General features: G+C 39.1%; 1 protein-coding gene across 1 annotated transcript; it reads left to right on the forward strand.

The window, feature by feature from the left end:
* The first annotated feature begins 233 nt into the window (after window positions 1-233).
* On the forward strand, window positions 234-662 carry LOC121764095 (RGG repeats nuclear RNA binding protein A-like). The gene has a single exon (XM_042160171.1). The coding sequence runs from the start codon at window positions 234-236 to the stop codon at window positions 660-662; it is 429 nt and encodes a 142-aa protein (XP_042016105.1).
* The last annotated feature ends 16,662 nt before the right edge of the window (window positions 663-17,324 follow it).

A 17,324-nucleotide genomic window follows, 5' to 3' on the forward strand; every position in this document is an offset into this window, starting at 1 on the left:
TATTAGACTATGTTTTCACGACATTCCGGACTCAACATGTGAAAAACTCACATGTTGATGGAAGAATGAATGAAACGAAGAAGAGTCCATGCATGCTTTTGAGCCCTAATTCAACTTCATTATTTTCTGCAAATCAGCCCAATTAATTCCCTAGTTTTGTCGTGTGTTTGTTTCACAAATCTGTTCCACAAAATCCGGAAGAAGAGAACAAATCGGTCTCTACTCCCCATTCCATGAAATCGGTTCCCCATGATCCCACATTCATCACTTCCAACAATCTTGCTATCACGTACTCTACTCCTTTCACTTTTCTTGATTTCATCAATGGCGGCTATGGTGGACCCCGCGGTTCATTTTCTGGTGGCCGTCGAGGTGGTTACAGCAATGGAGATGCTGGGGAAGGAGACCGAGACCGCACTCGTAGGCCTCTCGAGCGCCGCAGTAGAACTGGCCGTGGAACTGAAATGAAACGAGAAGGGTCAGGCCGGGGAAACTGGGGAATGCATACTGATGAATTGGCACAAGTGACTGAGGAAGTTGGTAATGAAGATGAGAAAAATCTGAGTGTGGAGAAGCCCTTGGGAGAGGAAGATGCTGCTGAAAATGTAGAAAAGGAAGGTACTAAAGAGGAAAATGAAGAGAAGCCTGAGGATAAGTGGTGACGGCTGCGCGGAAGAGAAGCGATGGCGGAGCGAAGCTGATAGGGATGGCCAGCGACTTAGCGGCTTTGCAATTAGAAATTGGACACGGCAGGTATCCTCAACGGTGGCTGCTCGGCTGCATCCGAGATCCGAAACACCACTGCGGCGGCAGCCCTGGCTGATCAACAGCGGTGATGGAGAGTCGCGGCTGCGGCGAATAGCAGCGGCGATGAAAGAAGAAGATAGGCGGAGAGCTGAGCCTTCGAGCTCGCCGATGGTGACGACGGAGTACTGATCGGAGGGCAGAGAGAGCGAGATTGGGAACAGGGGCAGTAGCTATGCGAAGGACAGCTGCCGTGCAGCGGTTCAGCGACGGCGGCGTCGGACTTGGAGGGCGAGCAGCAGCAGCAAACCGCAGTGGCGACTGTACACTATTCGTCGCGAATTTGGCGGCAGCTCTGTGTTGCCGAGAAAAGAGAAGGGGAGACAGAGGAGGCCGGAGGCTTCAACTCGCGACATTGGCGGCGATGGTGCTGTGTTTTGCGGGCGACAATCAGCGAAGGAGAAGAGAGATGGGACGGCAGCCGTGAATTCTTCGGAGACGGCATGACATCGTTGCTGGAAGAGGAGAAAAAGAGGAGCACTGCGTGAAGACGTGAAAGGAGATGCGATACTTTGTTGAGTTCTGCTTTTGAGAGCTTCAAATCCAAATTTCACGTATGCTGAGGAAAAGACATGAAAGTTGGGCCTTATTTATTTAATATTTGGGCCTAATGAATTAATTTAAATATTTGGGCTTACTGTTTTGATAAGGAGTTGGAATTGATTTGGGTTGAGACAAATTAATTGAATGGAAGATTGGGCCGGAGTACTTTAAATCAATGGGTGACTTCACGCACGCTTTCGGAGGACGGAATGAAACACAAGTTAAAGCTTTAAACGAACGAGATGGGCTTTCTTTTTAAATAAGGATTATGTCCTAAGTATATTTAATTTTTGCGAAATATGTTTGTCATGCCATATTTTTGTGTTGCTATGGGACCTATCTGAAGTGGCTATTGCCATGTATGGCTAATCGAATTCGGGTCTGACTAGGGAGTGAGTCCCTACTCAGGCTAGTGTACACCCCGTAGATCATGCGCTATCTCTTTGAGTTGACCGGTCTAGTGGCTTGGAATGTGGCCACATTCCTTGTCATGTATGTTCAGATATGGTATGGTGATGTTGATGATGTTGAGGTTGATGATGATGATGTTGGTGAGAGGTTTTAGTGACTCGGGTCTTTTCAAAGTTAAAACCTCGAGGTCACTCGTTAATGGCATGATAAATAACCTTTTTTTAATAAAGTATTTTCGGCATGAGTCCACTGAGTGCATCAAGTACTCAGCCCTGCATTTCTTTTAAAAAATGTACAGGCTGAGCTGTGACGAGCGCGGTGGGTGTTGAGCAGAGCTGGTGAAGATTTGTGTTTGCTTTTAAATGTTCCGAATATATTATGTCTTCATACATAATATTATTCTTCTCTCGAATGCTTCCGCTGAATGTTGTTTCTTTTGAGTTTATGTATTGCTGAGATATAATCCATTTGAGTTGTCAATTGTTGAGATGACACTCTGATTTTTATTCAAGCTATTCTCATTTGTTTTGAGTTATGGTCGAGTTGTGTTGTTTTCCCCTTTCTTCCTCGCTTCTTTAATCCTCCTCTAGTCGCAATCAACCGTATTTTCTATCCTTAGAAAATGTGGGCGTGACTGATAAAATGCAAACTCCAAACTATGATCTGAACCGTTAGAAAATGTCAACAGATGACAAAATAATAGCAACAAAAATGTCAACACAGTGTGCACACAATTTCAACACAGCATCAGTCGTTGACACTGTGTTGAAATTTTTGTTGCTATTATTTTATCATCTGTTGACATTTTCTAACGATCTAAATCAAAGTTTGGAGTTTGTACAATATTTAGAGTTTGCATTTGATCACATTCCTATTAACATTAGTATAAATTTAAAATTGATAAGTAGTACTCCCTCTATCCGCCATTAAATGTCTTATTTTTTCTTTTTCGTTCGTCCGCCAATAAATGTCTCATTTCACTTATACTATATTTGCTAGGTGGATCACTTATTCCACTAACTTATTTCACTCACATTTTATTATAAAACTGATATAGTAAGGACTCACATTCCATTAACATTTTCTATACACTTTTCTTTACAAAGTTAAATAATTTCTTAAAACTCGAGCCGATCAAATATGGGACATTTATTCATAGACGGAGAGAGTAATATGTAAACTTAATGTTAAATTTGGATCAGAAAATACTAATGAATTTTGTTAAGTTTTATCTTTAAGGGGTCCAGAAACAAAATGAGAAAGAAAAAGTTGAAAATGGCATTTAATGTGATTAATAATTTATCCTATATTATCCAAATGTCTCGTGGTAAAATTTATTAAGCTCAAAAAATAAAATTATATGCATCGAGGACATTGGTTATACACGTATACTCCGTAATTTTCTAATTGAATCAAATATATACAAACACATATACATATTCGAATGAATTAAAAAATTATTTGTGTCTGTGTTTGCAAAATCAAAATTTTATATTGTTTGACTCAAATAAATTTTTTTGAATATTAGTATATTCGATTGAATTACAAAATTATTTGTGTGTGTGTTTGCAAAATCATAATTTTATATTGTTTGACTCAAATAAAAAAAATTCTGAATACTCTTTTAATATTAGCGTGGACTACAAAATTAGTCCCCGAAAATGGAGTTTGCACTTTTTTTAGTACCAAATAATTATAAAATCACATTTTCAGTAAAAAACTTCCATAATCTCAAATGCAGTCCTAATATTTACTATTCTACCATTTAGCACTTGAGGGGTATATGTGTCCATTTAGTTTGATTCGAGGACCAATGTGATTTTTAAATGTTTATTTACTTCTTTTATAATTTTTAAGGACAAATATTCTTTGTAGTATTATTAAAATTTTGTATATTATCTCAAAACAAATTATTTAAATATTAGTAGTGTTATCTAAATAGTATGAATTATTTAAATCTTTGTAGTATTATTTAAATTATTGCATTACAATTGGAAAAATAATATGCATTTGTAGTATTATATAGAAAATATTGAATGATTATTTTTTAAGCATTTATTTTTAGTTTAATACTTGACAACAACAATAATATATAATTTAGTTGGAAACTAATTAATTGTGGCATGACATATTATAAACAGGTACCTGTTTTGTTAAGGTAGGAAATTCTTGAACGTCTATGTAAATACACATAATTTCTAACAATCAAAGTAAAAAAAAAATGGCAAACCCAAAATACTTGATAGCTATTTGTTTCATCATTTTTTCAACTCTTCGTACCAGGTAAATAATCATTTTAAAATTATTGATTCGTATTCCTTTTCAGACCATCCCAAGATAGTTGCTCGTTCTTTTTTTCTATCTTTCTTTCTCATATTTGATTCTCTCATGACATACACTACTATTTCCAATTTAACCTTTAAACATTAACTTCTTAAATTATTTGCTTAGTAATAAATGTTCTAAATATGCAGTGAATGGAAAGATATGCAGTGTAGGGCTTGCACAGGTGAAGAACTTACAGTGCAATGGGAATGGAGCTGATGTGAGTTGTTGGATTGAATGCAAGAGACTCCATGGCCAATTAGCTCATGCCCATTGCCAAACACTTGGTCCTAGTTTAAAACTATGTTTTTGCGATTATCCATGTTAATTAATTAACTATATTTCTCAATTTAATAAACTCGGATATTCATATCACCATATTACATACAATATGGGATTGAGTTTGCTATCCACCAATTCCATATATTGAACCATGTTCTTTGATATTTTTCAAACATAAATAATCCGTCACAGCCTTATATATATTTTAAATGATATTTTTCACAAATACATTAACGAACATTTTAAGCGACTAGATTTGAATAAATTTAATGGGCTTCATCTAAATATGGGCTATTTATTTATAGGCCCAATTGTGGCTCAATTTCCTTTTATATGGGTGAATGAATTTAAATTTAAAGATCGTACCATTAAAAATTCGAATTTGTGGCCTCAGACATTAATTACTTATTATTAATAATACTTAAGGAATTTGTCGTTGTAAGTAACGTGTTTGCCCTCAACCTGACATTTGAAATGGAATTAATATATAAAGTAAACAATTAATAAATTTTTCACATATCGAAAATATGGATTTATAGCATTTGAAGTTTTGAACCATATTCATTCCAAGAATTTATGGATTTAGGATATTCTTTATAAAGAATAATTTACAAAGTTATTAGTTATTACTGTAAATTAGTTAATATTTGATCACACACCTTATTACTCCTACTCCATCATACATACGTATACGTTTGCTGCTATATATTGCATTAAAATTGTGCATTAAAATCAAATACTTTTACTCTACTCTCAAATTGTGCATTAAAATCTAAGACGGAATCAAACTTTACATGCGGTTTAGAGTTAAAGATGGCAAGAACTTGAGCAACACCCATGGTTAACAGTAACAATATTATATATACGACATATTTGGAACTGATGATGAAGACGAAACAATGAGTTCAAATGAGCAGAAACAATGATGTATTCGAATCAACAAAATTTATAAAATAAAATAAACAATTTTTAATATGCATCAAACAAGGATATCACTTATACAAGGTGCTCACATAATTAGGTTGGATATCATTTCTCTGTTTTCTAGATAATATATATAAATAAATATAATATAACTATGTTTTATGGTCATGCCTTGTAATTTGCAATATTTCTTAAATCATGCTTAAATTGTTAAATTAACCAAAATTCTTATGTCGATAATATGGAAAATAACCATTACGATATGAATTAATAAGTTGACCATGGTATCAACATTTATTACCATTGTACGGTAAACATCATTATCTTTCAGAGTACAGATAAATTAAAAAAAAAATTGTATAAACAAAATGCCCTTGAATTCTAAACCGCTTTTATTTAAACCGGTTTTCTTATCAATTATTATCTGTTTACTACATTACCCTTTTCTATATATATGTAAAGTCATATATCACTCCCAAATTACATTGATTGCATATAGTACAAAATTCTGGCACAATACAAACCATTTCATTATTAAGGGGAATTTCAAATTGAGGTCATCTGAATTTCAAATTTTAAATTGTGTTTTATGCATGTCATAAACAAATCAATTTAATATTTCGTAAGTACCATAAAAAAAAACAAAAAGTAGTATTAGACTATTTAGAACTTTTGAACTTATTAAGAAAGTGGTTGAATCCTAAAAAATATGAGCAATATTCATGGCTAACATCAATGATATTTTGTACTAACATATTTGAATCCGACGATGAATTTCAACTTCGAAAATTTGTATGAAAATGATACACACAACTCACAAGATGAGATAGAATTATTTGTAGTCGTTTTTTATAACTTAAAATTTGAAGAATTATTTAGTGATAAAATTTAATTGGATGTAAATAAATGACTATCAATATTCCATTGGATGATAAAGTTTAGAAATTAAGTATATACACATGCAGTAGTTGTTTTTATAACAAAAAATTGTAAGAATTATTTAGTATAATAAAAAAATAATTGGATGTGATTGACCACTAATATTTCATTGGATGATAACGTTTGGAAATTAAGTATATATACATGCGGTCGTTTTAACTTAGAATTTAAGAATTATTTAATAATAAAAAATAACTAGATATGAATGACAACTAATATTCATTGGAAAATAACGTTTAGAAATTAAGTTAATGCACATGCAGACGTTTTTATATCTTTGAATTTTAAAGATAAATCAATAATAAAATAATTGGACGTGAATGGGTATGATTATGTCATTTGATGATAACGCTAAGAAATTAGTTGTATATGCATATAGCCGTTTTTGTAACTTATAATTTTCAGAATTATTTTGCAATAAAAAATTAATTGAATGTGAAAGACTACTAATATTCCATTGATGATAACGTTTAGAAATTAAGTATGTACACATGCAGTCATTTTTATAACATATAATTTTAAAGAGGAATTGATAATTAAATAATTGGATGCGAATGAATATGATTATTTTATATTTTGTTGGATGATAATAATAAGAAATTAATTATACAAGCATGTGGTCGTATAACTTGGAATTTTAATAATTACTATTTAGTAAAAAAAATTGGATATGAATAACTATTATTATTCTATTGGATGATAACATTAAGAAATTAAGTATATATATATGATACACATGCAGTCGTTTTTATAATTTAGAATTTTAAAGATGATTTAATAATAAAATAAGTATATGGGAATGACCATGATTATTTTGTATTTTCGTTTGATGATAATACTAAGAAATTAATAATACATATACGTAGTTATTTTTAATACTTATATATACATGTAGTCGTCTTTATTAATTATATATATATATATATATAGTCATTTTAATCATTCAAAAATTAATTATTGTAAAATATTGTGTAGTCAAATATTGTGACATCAAATGTGGTAAAATATTATGAAATCAAATATTTACTCATTCCTATTCATCATCCGAAAATTATGCAAACACATATATGGATGTTACGTTAATCTACACAATTGATTTTGATTTCAATGATATAATACATCAGTTTATAGACGTCCAAGAATTTGCATCCTCAACAAAACGGAGTACATTAAAATTGTTTCTTATTAATGTTTTTATACTTATATGAGTGATATGATAAAAGATAGGGCTGGTATCGTAATTTCGTATCATCTTCAGTAGTAGTATATCATTTTGAAGGAAATCAACACCACTGAACTAATATTCGATGAAACGAATTCCCTTCTTTTTACACAAATACTCCGTTTTGTTGAGGCTGCAAATTCTTGGACGTCTATAAATACACACAATTTCTATCAATCAAAATCAAAGAAAAATGGCAAACCCAAAATACTTGATAGCTATTTGTTTCATCATATGTTCAACTCTTCCCCTTGCACCAGGTAAATAATTGTTTTGAAGTGATTGAGTCGTATTTCTTTTCAGACCGTCCCAAGGTAGTTGATCATTTTTTTTTCAAAAACTTTATTCTTTTTTTTTTCTAGTTACTCTATCTTTCTCTCTCATATTTGATTTTCATTCATGCTTTTTACTTTATCCATTTTAACATTAAATTCTTAAATTATTTGCTTAATAATATATGTTCTAAAATATGCAGCAAATGGAAAGACATGCAGTGTAGGCCTTCCACAGGTAAAGAACTTACAGTGCAATGGGAGCGAAGCTGATGTGAATTGTTGGATAGAATGCAAAAGACGCCATGGCCAATTAGCTAACACTTACCGGTGTTAATTAATTAATTAATTTTATTTTCAAATTTAATAAACTTGGATATTCGTATCATCATATTACATATAGACGGATATGTGTGCATCGGGTTTAGATAGATATATGTTAATGGATATGGCTAATCACGTTCAACCCTTTCCAATGCTAATCTACTACTCCATATATAAATGTCATTCATATATAATTTTTCATTCATCAAACTTCTTTGAAATTTTAAAACGTCATCCTCATCATCGAACAAGTACACATTGAAGATCATCCCACTATTGAGTAGCACCCCATGAGAAGAAGGCTCTCGTCACCTTCTACACAAAGTTTGGAGATGCTTTATCTTACTGAACATGAACATGCAAAGGCTCTCCGTAAGGAGATCGAGGAGCTATTTAAACGCATGGTCAAGGTTTTGAAACTGGATGCCATGAAAGATCTGTTCCTCAAATCCTACCCCCTTAACAAACTGTACACGATGTTTCGTGATCTAACGGAGAATGAATCTCCGCCCACGGAGGAGCTGGAGTGCCGACGGTGAGCATTAATATCCATTTTATAAATCTGGATTGACTATGTTCTTGTTCATTTTGATTTAAGTTTCGTTTCTTGGATTAATTTCTTGTTTACGTTTTATGTTTTTGTTTTTATTTTTCGTGCATTCTGATAATTTTCAATTGATTATGGTTTTTGTCAATTGGAAACAATTGACAAAAATAAAGCAATTCCACTCAAACACAATCAATTCAAAATTAACAAAATGGACGAAAAATATAAACAAAACCGTAAACAAGAAACTAATCATAGAATTCTCCTTTAGATCACGAAACATCGTGTACAGTTTGTTGGGAGGGTAGGATTCGAGGAACAAATCCAACATCCGGTTTCAGAACCTTGACCATGCGCTTAAATAGCTCAGAGCATCCACAATGGTCGGATGAGTGTCCGCCTTAGTGATCGCTTCTGTTTTTCAAATTGAAGGCTTAATCCAAATCTATTTGCACGACTAGTGTTTGTGTGTTAGTTGTTATACTTCCATCGAGAAAAGAATGAAAATAGTTTTATAGTATATGATGCATATTTTAATATTTAATTAATAAAATAATAGTTAAAATATACTCCATCCGTTCCGTAATAAATGGCATACTTAGGAATGACACGAAATATTAGGAGATATCGTTTTGTATGTTAGATGGAGGGAAAAAATAGTATATTTGTATTAATGTGAGAGATAGTTTTTTCCAAAAAAGGAAATGTGATATCTTTTGTGGGACAAACTAAAAAGGAAAGTATGACATCTATTATGAGTCAAATGGAGTAAATATTATTAGTCAGAAATAAAGTCATCAAATTAAATAAATAGATTTATGATAAATAGATAGAAAATAATTTTGTTATAAAATTAATATATACAAAAGACTAAAGTCTAAATTTGGTCTCTTACATTTATCATAAAAAAAATGTTTTGATCATATACATTAAGTGTGATATCTTTTGGTTTCAAAGAATAGGTTTTGGTCCAAAACTAACATTTCTGTTAACTTTAATAGTCAAATGTATTTTGACCAAATTAATACTCATTCCGTCCCACAAGAATATGCATTGTTTACTTTGTAATCTGTCCGCCAAGAATATCCACTTTCTAATTTTGGAAACTCTTTTCTTTCTAATGTAGCGAGACTCATTCTCCACAAACAATACTTTAATTACTTTTTTTCTCTCTACTTCTCTCTTACTTTACCAATTTTATATTCAAACTCGTGCCTAATCCAAAGTTCATATTTTTTAGGACGGATGGAGTATATGAATCTAAATGACTAGATTCACCTAATTAATTAATAGGAAAAACAGTAAAACAAATGACACAAAATGACAACTTTCAAAATATTATTCAAATCAATACTAGCTCAGATAAATCTGATTTTTTACCAACAATTCCTAAGAAGATGATTTAGCACCAGGTAAAATTTCAGAGTAAACAAAAATGTCAAGATTGGTCAAAATGGTCTCGCAAGATTCTGTCAAACATAGTTCTTATTGACAGATTTTGCCAACTAAATTCAATTTTGCCAACTCCGCATCCACCTCATTTCAATTTGGCCGGAATTTTCGGTCGGTGTAAGATTTCAGCAATCATTAAAGTTGGTGATATTATATGTCAGTTTCAAAGTTGATGATAAAAAATAGATTTTTTGAAAGTTTGATAATATTAGGTGCCAAATATTCCTGAAATCGAAAACTAATTTTAAATGTGCATTTTTTTCCAATCATCCTTATTAACTGAATCATGGCATGTGTTAAGGAACGAATTCCTTAACGTCGATTTCCAAGTAGTTCAAGAAACGAGTTGTCGTCGTTCGTCGAGCGCCCGGTGTCGGGTCGTGACTTAGACGGCAGAATTTGGCAGCCGGTGCGCGAGAATTCTCGTCGACGGCTTAGGGATAGGTTTCTTGATGCAAAAGCTATTGAGCCAAAGTATTTTTATTTCATAGATAGATGATCGAATGATACAGAGGCTCTATTTATACTAAAACCCTAGGGTTGGTTCGACCTAATCCTAATACGTTTGGGAAAGAACCAACGAAGAAAACCCAAACGGGGCTTGGAAATCGCCCAACTTAATCCTAAAACAAAGCAGCAAAAATTAAGGAAATAAAATAAAAAAATAAAAAAGAAAGACACAAAAGGAAATAAAGACTTCAACAAGCGAACTTTCTCGGCGGCTTGAGCTGATCCCTCGGTCTTAAGTTCCTTCCTGTTGCTGCCGTCGTGCGCGGTGCAGGAGGTGAGGCCGCGCTCTCGACTTCTGCTTCGATGTCCTCGGCGTTGGACGGGTCACTCGTATCAACTCCCCCCTTCTTAACTGCATCCTTGACCTCAAGGTGGAGTTTGGGAAAACGCCTGCGAATCTCCTCCAAAGGCTCCCAAGAAGGCGAGTCCGTCCCGTCGGACCAACGGACCAGGACGTGCTCCACAGCTTTCCCGTCGTGCCACATCACTTGTGATTCCAAAAGCGCCACTGGTTGAACGATAGGACGGTCACCTCTAAAATCGGTTGGAAGTGGAACGTGTGAAACCGATCCCTCCCCAGCCACAAATTCGCGCAGGAGACTTACGTGGAAGACGTCGTGGATGCGGCTCCCTTCTGGCAGGCGCAGTCGGTACGCCACTGGTCCGATTCGTTCTACCACCTCAAATGGCCCGTAATAACGTCGTGCTAGTTTGGCCGATAGTGGCCTGGCCACCGAGTGTTGGCGATAGGGCTGAAGTTTCAACCACACTAAATCACCCTCCTCGAACTCCACATGTCGCCGGCGTTTATTGGCGGACTCCCGCATTCTCTGTTGGGCGCGGGCGAGGTTATCACGAAGCTCGCGAAGGAGGGTCCCCCGTTGTTTAATCAATTCTGCCACTTTCGGGGGAGTCTTCGCCGACGGTGGTGATCCCACTAAAAGCGGAGGCTCGCGGCCATAAAGTGCCTTGAGGGGTGAAGTCCCCAACCCTGCGTGGTGGAAACAGTTAAGTGATAACTCGGCCCACGGTAGCAGATTGCACCATGTCGAAGGACGATCTGCCGCAAACGCGCGCAGATATTGCTCTAAACCACGGTTCCTGACCTCCGTTTGGCCATCTGACTGGGGGTGGTAGGCCGTGGAAAAATGGAGTTTGGTGCCGCTGAGGCGGATCATTTCTTCCCATGTTGCGTTTAGAAAAACCGAGTCCCTATCCGAGACCAACGTCTTTGGAAAGCCATGATGTCTGACCACTGTGTTGACAAATAAATGGGCTACTCGTAGAGCATCAAACTTGGTAGGCAAAGGGGCAAAGTGTGCATACTTGGATAGGCGATCCACTACTACCATGATTGATGTGTAACCTCGAGAAGGGGGAAGGCCCGTAATGAAATCCATGGATACGTCTTCCCATACATGCGAAGGAATCGGCAGGGGCTGCAGGAGGCCCGCCGGTTTTTGAGTGGAGTATTTTGTTGATTGGCACACGGCGCAGGCTTCGACGAAGTTCTTAACATCCTTGCGCATATTAGGCCAGTAGAAACCTGCCGACAGCAGGCGAAAAGTTCGTTCGTGTCCCGGATGGCCCGCGAGAGGTGTACAGTGATGTTCTTTTAAGACCGGCCGTTTGAGTTTGGAGTGAATGCTTAGGAGGACCCGGCGTTTGAAATAAACTAGGTCGTCAACAAATGAGAAGTGTGGGGGAGCCTTGCCCGTCGCAATCTGGTCGATCAATTCACGGACGTCGGGTAATACCGCTGCCTCTTTTCGCAATAATTCGAATATCCTTAGCACCGGCTGGGCGACCGACGCGAAGAAGGCCGCGTCGTCCTCTGGAGGCCTGTCGGCGGCCTCGGACTGGGGGTGGGCCGTTGCGGAAGGGTCGCCGGCGGGAGTGCCGCGGTCGTCATCTCGACGTGACAGTGCATCAGCGGCTTTATTAGTGCTGCCCTTCTTATACTCAATGCTAAATTTGTAACCCATCAATTTGCGCACGTAAAGGTGCTGATCCGGGGTTTGGACGACATGTTGTAGAAGATCCTTCAAGCTCTTTTGATCACTGCGAATGATGAATTCGCGGCCAAGAAGGTACTGGCGCCATTTTTGCACGGCCTCCACTATCGCATATAGTTCCCTGTGATATGTTGAGGCCACGCGGCGACGCGGGCCTAATTTCATGCTGAAGAACGCAATTGGGTGTTTATCTTGTATTAGCACCGCCCCGATGCCAATGTCGGAGGCGTCTGTTTCCACGCAGAATTGTTTGTCGAAATTAGGGAGGCTTAGGATAGGCGCCGTCGTCATTGCCTGTTTGAGGGCATTGAATGCCGCCTCGGCCTCTGCGGACCAGACGAATGCCTCCTTCTTGAGCAGGTCGGTGAGTGGGGCTGCGATCATGGCATAATTAGCCACGAACCGACGATAATACCCTGTTAATCCTAGGAACCCGCGCAGCTGCTTGACCGTTTTAGGCAGGGGCCAAGCCGTCATGGCGATGATTTTTGATGGATCGGCCTTGAGGACCCCATCTGACACCAAGTGACCCAGATACTCCACCGTTGTGCCGCAGAACGAGCATTTGGACATCTTTACAAAGAATTGGTGCGACTGCAGCAACTCTAGAACCTCCGTCAAATGAGAGCAATGTTCTTCTAGTGTCGGGCTGTAGACAAGAATGTCGTCAAAGAAAACGATCACACACTTCCTGAGCAGAGGCTGAAAAATACTATTCATTGCTGCCTGAAACGTGGATGGGGCATTGGTGAGGCCAAAAGGCATAACCAAGAACTCAAAATGACCGTCGTGTGTCCTGAAGGCCGTCTTAAATACATCCGTGTCGTGCATGCGGATCTGGTGGTAGCCCGAGCGCAGGTCCAATTTAGTAAAAAATTTCGCCCCCCCGAGCTCGTCAAAAAGCTCGTCCGCTGTCGGAATGGGAAAGTGGTCTGGTATTGTCGCCGTGTTGAGGGCTCGGTAGTCAATGCATATCCTGAACGTCCCGTCCTTCTTCCGAATGAGCAGGACCGGTGAGGAGAACGGGCTGTGGCTCCGTTGGATAAGTCCCTGCTCGAGCATTTCCCGTACTTGCCGCTCGATCTCGGTTTTCTGAAAGTAGGGGTACCTGTAGGGTCACACATTGATTGGCTTAGACCCCGGAAGCAGATGGATGCGATGATCGAACTCGCGACGTGGTGGCATGCCTGTCGGTACCGCGAAGACCTGCCTGAATTTGTCCAACACGTGCCGTACCTCAGGATGGGTATCCATCGGAAATTCTTCCTCCGGCGGAGCCTCGGTGATCTCACTGTCGGCGTCAATCCGAATAATCTCATAGAACTCGTGGGTTGAAGACCGGGTCGTAAGTGAGGCCAAGGATTGCAGGGATATAAGACGTGGTGAAGGAAGAACGCCGTGTAGGGTCATCCTGACCCCGTTCCTACTGAACTCCAACGTTTTGCCTACAAAATCGGCCGAGATTTTGCCCAGTGATTCGAGCCACTCCATTCCCAGCACAATGTCGGGGCCGTGAATTTCCATAATGTGCAGATCGATAAGGAACTCTACCCCTTGAACTGAGAGCTTGGTTTTCCGCGCAATGTGCGAGCATACCAACGATGCCCCGTTCCCCACGTATACGCGGAAGGGTCGAATAGGGGTTAACGATAACTGTAACTGCTTAGCCACCCGAGGATGAAGGAAGTCGTGCGTACTACCTGTATCAATGAGTATACTGACGGTCGTCGTGCCAATGGTCCCAACAACATTAAACGGGTGACCTCTCGCTCCCCCTGCCAGTGCGTGAAGGTGTGACAAGTCTGCTGTTATTATCGTGTCCTCGTCCCCAGCGCTGTCGGACCCTTCAATGATATCTTCCCCCTCATCCTCGCCCACGTACGATAATATTTTCTGTTTACATACATGGCCGGGAGTCCATTTCTCCGGACAGTGGTAACATAAGCCCTTCCGCGAGCGGTCCCCTTTTCTGCGTTCGAGACCCGAATTGGCCGAAACGCCGTTCTCGGGGCCTCCCTCGCCGTCGCGTCAGGTTGACCGCTAGATTGTGGTTGGGTGAACCCCGAACCGCGCGTGTCGCGGTTGCTCCACCGCCTGCGCCCTGACTGGTCCTGGCGTTCGGTGTGCGACGCCGCCAGCCGTAAGGCCAAGGCCATTGCCTCCGCCAAAGAGCGTGGTTCCTTCAATTCTACCTTCTCCTGGATGGGTTCCTTGAGGCCGGTGATGAAGATCGGGATTAGAGCCTCGTCGGACAAACCCTTCACCCGACTAAGATAACGCTCGAAAGCGTCGTGGTACTCTAATACTGAACCTGTCTGCACCAATTTTGATAGAGGACCAATACTATTGCGAAAGCTTTGCGGATCAAACCTGTGACGTACGTCCTCCAAGAATTCCCTCCACGTTACCACTGGGTTATTTTCACGGTAATTGAAAATCCATTCGGCTGCCGGTGGGCGAAAAAGCATGACCACATAGTGGAGGCGCTCAGAATTGGGCATTCCCAAGTGGTCGAAGTAGTACTCGACCCTTGAGATCCAATTCGTAGCGTCTGCCCCGTCAAAGTGGGGAGCCTTCATAGAAAGCTCCTTTGGTCTCTCCGCCCTGTGTGTCCCATAGTTGTGCCGTGGTAGAGGTGAGTCCCACGATGTCGGGTGGCAGAACCCCCGTTCAACATCCCCCAAGGATCGATCCCGCGGCCTATCCCAACACGTGTGATGCCGAGGCTCGGGGCGATCTTGGTACGTCCCATGCTGCGGGAAGCGGCCTTCGCGGCCATAAAGTGCGCGTGCTGTGCCCCGTCGGCGACGGATATCCCCTCCACGGTCTCGGCGACGTGGATGAAAGGCCGGGGGACCTCGTCGTCCATCTCCCAAGCGTCGCGCGGAGAGGGATGCCCTTCGTCTTCCTGTTCCTCCGAGAGATAAGGGTTATCGGGTCCTAGGTCACGCGTCCCCTCCATCTTGTCGCCTCGCCGACTTGTCGAGTTCATCGAGCATTCTAATCGGTCCGAACGAGCCAGAATTTTGTCAAGGCCGGCGGAGGAGACCACCACTGTGCCATTAACATCCGAAGGCGGTTCCTCGGTTGCTGGAACTTCTCGCCGCGGAATTCGCGGCGGGTTGTCGCCGCGCGCTGCGCTCGTCGCTGTGCGGCGTGAGGCCCCGCCAATCACTAACTGTGAATTGCCACCGGTAAGGAGTCCCGGCGGCGGTATACGATCATCCAATCCAGACATAATGAGTACGCAATGAAGGCACCAGTTGTTAAGGAACGAATTCCTTAACGTCGATTTCCAAGTAGTTCAAGAAACGAGTTGTCGTCGTTCGTCGAGCGCCCGGTGTCGGGTCGTGACTTAGACGGCAGAATTTGGCAGCCGGTGCGCGAGAATTCTCGTCGACGGCTTAGGGATAGGTTTCTTGATGCAAAAGCTATTGAGCCAAAGTATTTTTATTTCATAGATAGATGATCGAATGATACAGAGGCTCTATTTATACTAAAACCCTAGGGTTGGTTCGACCTAATCCTAATACGTTTGGGAAAGAACCAACGAAGAAAACCCAAACGGGGCTTGGAAATCGCCCAACTTAATCCTAAAACATAGCAGCAAAAATTAAGGAAATAAAATAAAAAAATAAAAAAGAAAGACACAAAAGGAAATAAAGACTTCAACAAGCGAACTTTCTCGGCGGCTTGAGCTGATCCCTCGGTCTTAAGTTTCTTCCTGTTGCTGCCGTCGTGCGCGGTGCAGGTGGTGAGGCCGCGCTCTCGACTTCTGCTTCGATGTCCTCGGCGTTGGACGGGTCACTCGTATCAGCCTGTCACAGTTAAAAAAGAGTAGGGATTTCGAATTGAAGGCTAAATCCAAATCTATTAGCACGGCAAAATTTTTGTGTGTTAGTTGTTATACTTCCATCGAAAAAAGAAAGAAAATAGTCTTTATAGTATATGGCGCTTATTTTAACATAAAATTAATAAAATAATAGTTAATTTAATTATTATTAGTAAAAAAGAAAGTCATCAGATTAAATAAATAAATTTATGATAAATAGTAGAAAATTATTTTATTTAAAATTAATATATATAAAAGATTAAAGTCTAAATTTGATTTTTTACATTTGTCCTAAAAAATGTTTTGGTTATATACATTAAATGTGATATCTTTTGGTCTCAAAGAATAGGTTTTGGTCAAAAATTAACATTTCTGTTCTGTTAACTTTAATGGTCAATTGTATTTTGACCAAATTAATACTTAATTATGAGTCTAATTGACCAGATTCACTAATTAATATAATACAGTAGTAAAATTTTAGAATAGTTTGACCAATAATAATATTTATGTTTTACTATTATTATATCTAATTTCGTTTCATATTTTTTTGATGCTATATGGACTACGTCTACGATTCCATACCTTACAAATTCTCAAAATTCTTTCCGGCTTTAGAGTTCTCAACAACAAACCCCTTCCCTCACCCTTCTATTCTAGATTGATAAAATGTTTTTTATATTCCCACATCCCACTTTAAGAGTCTCGGTCACTTTTACGCACTTGTTTTTGTAAAAATGATACCCCCTCTGTCCCACAATAATTGTCACTCTTATTGTGGCACGGATTTTAATAAATGTAAAGAAAAGTTGGTTTGAAATGTTAGTGGAATGTGAGACCTACTTTTTATGTTGGTTTTATAATAAAATGTGAGTGAAGTGAGTTAGTGGAATGTGGGACCTACTTATCATTTATGTTAAAAATG

The sequence above is a fragment of the Salvia splendens genome, chromosome 14 (genome assembly GCF_004379255.2).
Source record: "Salvia splendens isolate huo1 chromosome 14, SspV2, whole genome shotgun sequence".
Lineage (NCBI taxonomy): Eukaryota > Viridiplantae > Streptophyta > Magnoliopsida > Lamiales > Lamiaceae > Salvia > Salvia splendens.